This window comes from Vanessa tameamea, chromosome 13 (genome assembly GCF_037043105.1).
Source record: "Vanessa tameamea isolate UH-Manoa-2023 chromosome 13, ilVanTame1 primary haplotype, whole genome shotgun sequence".
Lineage (NCBI taxonomy): Eukaryota > Metazoa > Arthropoda > Insecta > Lepidoptera > Nymphalidae > Vanessa > Vanessa tameamea.
The window spans coordinates 12,375,728-12,384,820 of NC_087321.1; the positions used below are offsets into that span (position 1 = coordinate 12,375,728).

Here is a 9,093-nt window from a genome sequence, read left to right on the forward strand (position 1 = left end):
CGAATAGGAAATCATAGAATAAAAAAATGCGAGCTAACGACCTATTAAATACACATACATACAAAAGGTTTCCTCGAACCTGTAAACCGGCTTCGATATAATATCAAGTAAACGCGGAGGCGGCTCTAATAACTGCGTCGCCTAGCAGTCTCCGAGTTGATAGTCAGGGAAGTAGGAAAACACGTTCGAGACGGTTAAGTTCTGAACTAAAACGTTTGCTCTATAGATTTTAGTTCGAAAAGTTTTTTCTTACATGTTGATATAATATTTTTTGGTTTGGATAAAACAACAAATTGATTATGAATTTAATCAAAATTGTTACCTTTATAAAACTGTTACAGAATGATTAAATAATTACGATTAATTCTTCTTATTAAAATAGCCAAAGGCACCGTTCAGTACGTGTGTATAGATTCGAATATTATTGTAATAAATTCTAATAATAAAACAAAATTATTAAATTTCAATTTATTATTACTTGATCTAAAAAGTGGATATTTCAAAAATAAAAAATAAACCTTGTAATTCCCACAAGATAAAAAAATGACGTCGCGTTCTAACAATGATTATGTAACAATGAACGTGAACCGAGCAGACCGAGCGACCAAGGCGTCAAAACAAAGCGGTCACTTTACTATCCGCTTACACGATTCAATGGCAGAATTTGTATGTCAAAGCGCTGCATTATAACAACGCAGTTCTCACCGAGCCCGCCGGCCAGCTCGGGGTAGGAGGGCACGAGGGGCGCGGGTGAAGTATGACAATATTTTTACCACGCCCACACTCGCGCGCAAAACATCCGTCCGCGCAGGCTATTCCCGGCGCGCGCGCATTCCGACGCCCGCCATTTCTTTTTTCCATCTAACCAAAATAATGTTGGCGACTCCAGAAATATACCCAGACGCCGACCCGGCACTATGTTTTATATTCCAAATATGAATGCCTCAAGCAGAGTTTGTATTATTTCAACATTCAACGGAAACGTTATAAAAGTTGAAATAAGTAATTAAAACCACATCGCAAAATTAATACCGGAAAATAGATCCAATGAAGAGCACATGCATCTTTGTAACGTCATTAATGTTTTCTTTTAAGTGTGGCAATAATATTGAACTTATTAGAACTCCAAAAGGTACCTGCTAGTCGGCGAGTGTTATTCAACATTTATTTCCTCTCGTTGTCAGAATCAGAGCCCGAGAAAGAAAGACCTCCATATAGCGGAGAGAGCGAAACAAACGTTAGAGAATAATTTCCTGTTGCAAGTGAGTCCTTTCATAACATTGTACAGAACAAGAGATCGTGTCAAATTCAACGACTGCGTATGTCATGACTGTGAATGTTACTCTGGAACATTATAATATAAACTTAACATACATTATATGTCTCAAAATGTATGATAAATAATAATACATTTTACTTCAATTAACATAAATAACTAGCACATGAAATAGCACTTTGTAAAATAACATCGATCATTCCAGTAGGTTATGCAAAGTATTAAAATAATATTAGGTGTACCAAAAATACTAAGCAAATTCATTCATTTGCACGTTACAATAAAATTCGTCTCGTTATTTTGATACAATGGTTGTATTGTTTTGTTGGCAAGTAACCATAAACTATTAATGCACATTTATGATAAGACAAACCAACTACGTTTATACTGAAAGTAACATTCGTCAAAGTTTATAGGGGAAGGTCAATTAAAAGCTACGTCAAGACATGTGCCTCAAAAGTATTGTTTCGAATTATTTATTCTTGTATTGACATCATCCAATGTTCCAGACTGATCTTAATTCCTATTGACAGTTTTCGAAGAATCGGAAACGCCTATTTCTTTAATATTATTTTAGTTATTTGTTATTGTTGATTGAATATGACACTCTGTTTTTGTTTATAATATATATTTTAAATTCTGTGTTTTTGCTGTTTTATTTGTTAATTTTAATGTTATTTCCAAGTTAACCGTTTTGTGTACATGGGTATATATCTATCTAACTTTTTGTAATTTATCGATTGATATAATTTTAAGTGTTTGGAATTAATATTACCTGTGTTAGTTAGATAAAGTCTATTTTCAATTTGTCAGTAACAAGAGTGCCCAATAATAGACCTAAGTACGTTTTAATATCTACGTGCGAAAGTAGCAGATAGAGAATTGGCTATAATCCACTTGGCCGCTATACTTGTTGTAACAAACATTTCATTCATGTCGCCATATATCACCGCTTTAGCGCTTAGACAACCACCGGAAGTAGAAAGCAATTAAACGCTAACATCGCAACCCGCGGAGGAGAACATAAACTAACAACACGCAATGCGATGGGTATGCCCGCGTCGCACTGTTCGCAGTAGCCAGTCGCTATAGGAATTGTAATTTCAAGAAAATTTTAGGCTTCATCGTTTATTGAATTAAAAAGGGTGTTTTATGTCATATTTTGATATTGCAGTTGAAGAAACAGCAACAGCTCCAGCAGGAGATCTTGTTGCAGCATTTCCAGCAACAACAACAACAGTTAGCCGAGCAACACGAACAGCAAATCAGGCACCATGTAAAGGTGATTATTTCATTCTATAGCTGCGAAAATCTAGAATTTTGAATAAATATAAAATTAACCAAGTTCTCGTGTGCCATTTCGAAACACATCCTTTACCGCTACTTACGATAGTCCGATTTTAGAAAGTCAAAATTTCGACCAAACTGGTTTCACACGGTATTAACTCAAAAAATATATGATTTGAACATTTTAGAAAGTCGACTCGATCGTGGCAGATTTAATTAACGGTACACATCAGGCATTTATGTAATTAGTACGGCATGATAATAAAAATAACACAATTACATTCCAATACGAAGCATTTTGATGTGGATGTTGGCGCGAGGGCGCGGAATGGGCGTCTCCGTTGCTGTCACAGGCTTCTCTATAAATAGTCGTGAATGGCCTAGCCTGTATTCTGCAATTACATCACTCATAATGCGCTCGACTGACTGTATTAACCTAGCGTGACCCCAATTAGCAGCTGGGAAAAAATGCTCGGCATGTTGACACCGTTTCAAAGACACAGGAAGTCAATGCAAATTATCGAATCTTTAGGAGAAAGACGTGTGTTATCGTCAGGGTACAAAGGTACATTACATGCATGCGTTATTTATGGATCTTAATAAAGTGGAGACGTTTTATTAGTATTGTAAAATAAAGTTATCGGGGAATTTTATTTCTTGTTATCTCGTCACTTTCAGCACTTAAATCGCATAAATTGAAGTGAATAATGATATTATCGCCCAAAAATTATTTTCTGAAATTTCTGAAACTATTTTCATAACAGTACAATGACTCACATTCAAAGAAATATTGGTATAAATGTAGGAAATATTTTCGGTATGTGGATGGAGTCCAATTTTGCGTCGTTTTGATAACTTATTCCTTCGGCATCCATGACGCACCACAAAGCGTGGTTGACACTTGGGCGGTAAACGCGCTACCTACCTATGTCAGCGTCTAATTTTACTTATTCAATCATAAAAATTGATACGAACATTAAACATATTTGATCTTGATATTCGCTTAACATTATTTTTATAAATGTTTATTAATAGACACCTACATAAACGCGAATTAGTCATTAGTCGTGGTATCGCTCAAGTTATCGGCGGTCGGTTGACATCAGAAGATGCGTCTCAAAGTAGGTAAATGTGGTAACAGTTATGGGAGCAACAGAAAGCAATGGAGGAGGCGGCGCTGCGGGAGGCGCGCGAGGCCCGCGAGGCGAGAGAGGCGCGCGAGCGGCACGAGCGCGACCGCGTCGAGCTGCTGCGGAAGAAGGATAAGCACGAGCACAGTGCCAACGCTTCCACTCAAGTCAAACAGAAGCTGCAGGTAACCGGGCGCGCCGCCTACACTGCATACACCTAGTAGTGCTAGCCGGATAGACCAATACACTCTTAGTCTGTGCTGTAGTACGCGAGACGGGTGAATTGTTCATATTCGTTACATTCAGGGATATTATCTTGATGGGTTCTTAATTTTGTTAGTCTGAACAGTCTGAATATTATGGTATTTTTTATGTTTTTTTCAGGAGTTTCTAAAGAAAAAACAGGCCGCAGCAAATGCCAATGGAACAATACCTCCATCTTCACCGTATAGGAATTGGTAGGATTTTATCGTTGTATCTAGATGTATAATTTTAAATAAATAAACGTAAAGTAATTTTAATGTATGTGTCTCAATTTCCAGGGGTATCGTAAAATCGTCATCGGGAGAATCAATAACTTCCACGGGGGCTACCGCCACCGCTCACCCTTACAGACTCGCGGCGCCCTTGCCCCTGACGCTCAACGCTGCTCCCCCTCAACCCTCGCCCGCAGACTTTCCACTGAGGAAAACCGGTAAGTAGTCACGTGTGTGAATGTAACGTATCTACGATGTGATGTTCGTACTTTTTCGGTGGTTCTAATACTCGAATTTAAACAACGCAGACAGTTTAATTGCAAGTTTTATTTGAATAATTACTAATAAATATATATAATATGTATAATATTTAAAAATAAAGTAAAATAATCGAGAGCAAGAGTCGCATGTATTGAATGTCGTTTGGTTTGGTTGGTTCTTGAGTGCCACTAGCAACAACTTCACAGTAGAACCGATGCAAAGGTTAAACTTAACAAAAGTGTAGTATTTAATGAGCTTCGAAGTCGGTGGGATCGCAGTTACACTCGACGGGACAATTTCAATATTCGTCACGAACGAGGGACACGACCTCCGATGAACTCGGGCCGCGAACCATGCGATCCCGCCGGCCGCGGAGCGAGTGTGCGCGTGGAGCTCTAACCGCATGCGTGTGCAGCGTCGGAGCCCAACATGCTGAAGGTGCGGCTCAAGGCGCGCGTCATAGAGCGCCGCGCCTCGCCGCTCGCGCGCCGCCCGCTCAAGACGCGCATCAAGCACCGCAGTGAGTACCCGCAGGCCTTCCGGCGGCGTGCACCGACCCGTGCGACCGACTGTTTTAGGCACATCAGACGCTTTTCTTATTTACTCGCATCTCGTCAAACGCCAATCGTAACGTCGGCCGCTCGTCGCAGATTGCGAGGGCTCGTCCCCCCGCGGCTCCCCGCCGGGCGCGGTGGCGGCTCCCATCCGCGAGGAGGAGGAGGGCTCGCGCGCACCCGAGCTCCTGTTCTCGTCGCCCTCGCTCCCCAACATCTCGCTGGGCCGCCCGCACGCCCTCGCTGCGCCGCGACACGCGCCCGCGCCGCCCGTCACCGTGGCGCTCCCGCCCGTCTCCGAGGCGGAGGCCTACTGCGGCGCGGCCGCTCTGGGCGCCCGGCTCAGCAAGCGCCCGCTCGGCCGCACGCACTCGGCGCCGCTGCCGCTCGGCGATCCCGCCCTGCAGCCGCCCTCGGCGCACCACTACCTACGCGACCAGATTCGCAAGACCGTACGTATCGCCGGCCACTCCCGGGCCCTCGGGGCGCTCTCGCGGGCCTCACACCGTCTGTCGACGCGACAGGTGCTGACGCGCGCGCACGACGCCGCGACGGCGCAGCTGCGCGAGGAGGAGGGAGAAGTGATCGATCTGACGGCTCGACGAGCCGCCCCCGAGAGCTCGTCGAGCGCGGGGCCGGGCGCGGAGCCCCCGGGCGCCGCGCCGCTGGCCCGCGCGCTCAGCTCGCCGCTGGTCGGCGCGCGCGCGCCCGCCACGGGCCTCGCCTACGACGCGCTCATGCTCAAACATGGGTAACTCTCTCATGTGTATATCCGTTTATTTATTTTGCCCAGGTTCCGACCTCGTTTCCCCGCCGCTCGAGCCCCACCCGGCGCGCATACTGACCGATCTCGCCCGCAGGTGCGCGTGCGGCGCCCACGCGCCCACGCACCCCGAGCACGGCGGGCGGCTGCAGTCGGTGTGGGCGCGCCTGTACGAGACGGGGCTGGCGGCGCGCACGGAGCGCACGCGCGCGCGCAAGGCCACGCTGGAGGAGCTGCAGGCCGTGCACACGGAGGCGCACGTGGCGGCGTGGGCGGGGCGCGCGGGCGCGGCGGGCGGCAAGGCGGGCGCCGTGCCGCTCGTGCGCCTGGCGTGCGGCGGGCTGGGCGTGGACGCCGACACGGCCTTCAGCGACACGCACACGCCGCCCGCCGCGCGCCTGGCGGCCGGCGCGCTGCTGGACCTGGCCGTGCGCACGGCGCGCAACGAGCTGCGCAACGGGTACGTGCGCGCACCGCGCCGCACCGCGCCGCACCGCGCCGCACCGCGAGCGAGCGTGGCGCGGCTCTATATCGCGTGTCCTGTCCGCAGTTTCGCGATAGTGCGGCCGCCGGGCCACCACGCGGAGCCGAACCAGGCGATGGGTTTCTGCTTCTTCAACAACGTGGCCATCGCCGCGCGCATCCTCCACACGCGCCTCGGCCTGCAGAGGATACTCATCGTGGACTGGGTGCGTGGAAGGCTTACCTGTCCGAGTACTTCACTTCACACGCTCCACTCGTGATCGGACGAAACGGAAAACGTGTGACACGTCCTCGAGTAGAGTTTTTGTAACGACGACTCACTCTCGGTCGCAGGACGTGCACCACGGTAACGGCACGCAGCAGATATTCTACGAGGACCCGCACGTGCTGTATATCAGCCTGCATCGCCACGACGACGGCAACTTCTTCCCGGGCACGGGCTCCGCCAGCGAGTGCGGCGCGGGCGCCGGGCTCGGCTACACCGTCAACATCGCCTGGCCCGGACACCCGCCGCTGGCCGACGCCGAGTACCTCGCCGCCTTCCGCTCCATCGTCATGCCCATCGCCAAGGTTCGCATTCCTGTCGGTTTACAGTTTCAAATTTCGGGTGTTGCGAATGCTAAATTATATACGAATTTGTATATCGCCACCGCCATATTAGTCACAAGGCGATTTAAACGATGATTGATTTTAATTCATCAGGAGTACGACCCGGAAATCGTTCTGGTGTCGTGCGGGTTCGACGCCGCCGGCGGACACCCCGCGCCCATGGGCGGCTACAACGTGTCCGCCGCCTGCTTCGCGCACATGACGCGCGACCTGATGAGCCTCGCCAACGGAAAGGTACGCCCCCGCCTCGGCCTCGGCGGCGCTCGCGACCTCGCCTCGCTCACGCGCTCCGCTCCGGCCGCAGGTGGTGCTGTCGCTGGAGGGCGGCTACGACCTGGCGGCCATGTGCGACTGCGCGCAGGAGTGCGTGCGCGCGCTGCTGGGCGACCGGCTGGCCGCGCCGCCGCTGAGCGAGCTGGCGCGCACGCCGGCGCCGCACGCGCAGCGCGCGCTGCGGGCCGCCGCCGCCGCGCAGGCGCCGCACTGGCCGCAGGTCAAGCGCTACGGCGCGCTGGCCGGCGCGTCGGCGCTGGAGGCGGGCGCGGCGCGCGCGGGCCGCCTGCAGAGCGAGCGCGACGCCGCCGACACCGCGGCCGCCATGGCCACGCTGTCCGTGCACCCGCCGCTGCCGCCGCAGACGCGGCCGCTGGCGCTCAGGTACCCGCCCGCCCCGGCCGCGCCGGCCGCGCCGAGCCCCGCACCCGGCCGGCCGACTGACGAGAGCCTCTGTTGCAGCCGCTCGGGCAGCTCGCGCTCGGTGTCGGAGGAGCCGATGGAGCAGGACGAGGGCAAGTGAGCGCCCGGGGAGTCTCCGCCGCACATTCCGCGCCCTCGTCGAGGCCCGGGGGGCCGAGCTCCGCCGCGAGAGGGGAGGCCGCCTCGCTGACGTGTTATATGTATATTACATAGAGAGCGTCCGTTCGATGTGATTCATAATGAATCGGTCGCCGTGAGACGGACGCGCGTGTAGGTGGTGAAATTAAGACAAATCTTAATTTGAAAGCTTTAAAACGTAGAAAAATTGTAAGTGTACAAAATAATATTAAATATTTGGATATGCTTTGAGCGCGACCGCGACGGCTAGCTTTCACGCCGGCGAGTCGCCGTTCTCGATCTGTCGGTAACTCGTTTCGATCGACATTCCGTCACGAACTTCGTATTATTGTCTATGTCTATACCAAAGACTTCAGATTTGAAAAATGTTAAAAATATAATTGTATCGTAATCGTACTCGTTAACTGAACGTCCTCGTAGAAACTCGCTGCGTTAAATAATATTACTTTCGAATGAAACGTTGTGTCCCTGTATCGTTGCGATTTTATAGCAAAGTCTATAAACTAGAGTATTTATTAGCCCAGTAAATATTGTTATTTTTGTATGAAAAAGAGTTTACGAATTGCCTGATCGAATGAAAGATGTAAATGTGATGAATTGTGTCCGTTCGTCCGTAAAGAGCTTCTCGTCTTGACCGAACGCGATATTTTAATGAATATTGTCTATAGATGAATTTTTATTCGATGAAACTAATCGATGTTGTGTCACGTACTCGTTCCTTAAGATCGTAGTTTTCTGGATATTATACGACGATACCGTAAGCGTGTCGGACTTCGTCACCCACTCGCTGTCCGGAGACGCGAGCCGTCCTCGCGACACTCGTATGTGTGGTTACAATCGACATATAACTGCTGACCTTTTTCGTAAGTGTTAACGTCACAGATAATAAATACACGTCGGGTACGTCACGCGTACACGGTGACGCCAGATGTAAATATGCAGCCCTCGATGAAACGAAAAAAAGCAAACTCGCGTACTCTAAGATTCCTACCTACCAGCCGGCATAACTTTACACGATAGGATAATTTGTAGCGCAATTGTAATTTCATCACAGTCGAGTTCAGTAAGGGCTCTCCGAGCGGCGGGTGAAATGATATATTTTTGTAAAGGCTGTCCACTCGCCGGCCGGCGGCTGCCCGGCGCCGGCGCGGGCGCAACGTACGTCGCGGGATCCGATCCCTGTACGATAAACAGATTTAAACAATGTTGTATCTTTGAGAGTTTTATTGTTAAATTGGAATACAGATGAAATAATTATTTAATAAATGTATATAATATTATATATATATTTGGAAATATATTAGCATTTTTATTTCGATCCCCCTTGCGACGTACAGGTGAGTGAATCCATGTTTATTTTTTATTACTTTTATGTTTTGCTACTATATATTTCGATTGGCCAAAAACAGTTGTGAAATCA

At 49.1% G+C, this 9,093-nt stretch overlaps 1 protein-coding gene across 10 annotated transcripts in view; it reads left to right on the top strand.

Annotated features, from left to right (window-relative positions):
• LOC113391478 (histone deacetylase 7) overlaps positions 1–8,971 on the top strand; it is a 70,185-nt gene extending 61,214 nt beyond the window's left edge. For 4 of the 10 annotated variants that reach the window (XM_064216727.1, XM_064216728.1, XM_064216729.1 and 1 more), the window contains 14 exons: positions 1,185–1,262; positions 2,451–2,558; positions 3,705–3,878; positions 4,078–4,151; positions 4,236–4,387; positions 4,846–4,950; positions 5,081–5,436; positions 5,509–5,735; positions 5,845–6,207; positions 6,298–6,436; positions 6,564–6,800; positions 6,933–7,073; positions 7,144–7,496; positions 7,575–8,971. In XM_064216727.1, coding sequence (XP_064072797.1) covers positions 1,185–1,262; positions 2,451–2,558; positions 3,705–3,878; positions 4,078–4,151; positions 4,236–4,387; positions 4,846–4,950; positions 5,081–5,436; positions 5,509–5,735; positions 5,845–6,207; positions 6,298–6,436; positions 6,564–6,800; positions 6,933–7,073; positions 7,144–7,496; positions 7,575–7,635 — 2,568 coding nt within the window. In that variant the 3' untranslated portion in view covers positions 7,636–8,971. The remainder of the gene's footprint in view (positions 1–1,184; positions 1,263–2,450; positions 2,559–3,704; positions 3,879–4,077; positions 4,152–4,235; positions 4,388–4,845; positions 4,951–5,080; positions 5,437–5,508; positions 5,736–5,844; positions 6,208–6,297; positions 6,437–6,563; positions 6,801–6,932; positions 7,074–7,143; positions 7,497–7,574) is intronic. The other 6 variants (XM_064216732.1, XM_064216733.1, XM_064216735.1 and 3 more) reach the window with 4 other exon arrangements.
• Positions 8,972–9,093: the final 122 nt, after the last annotated feature.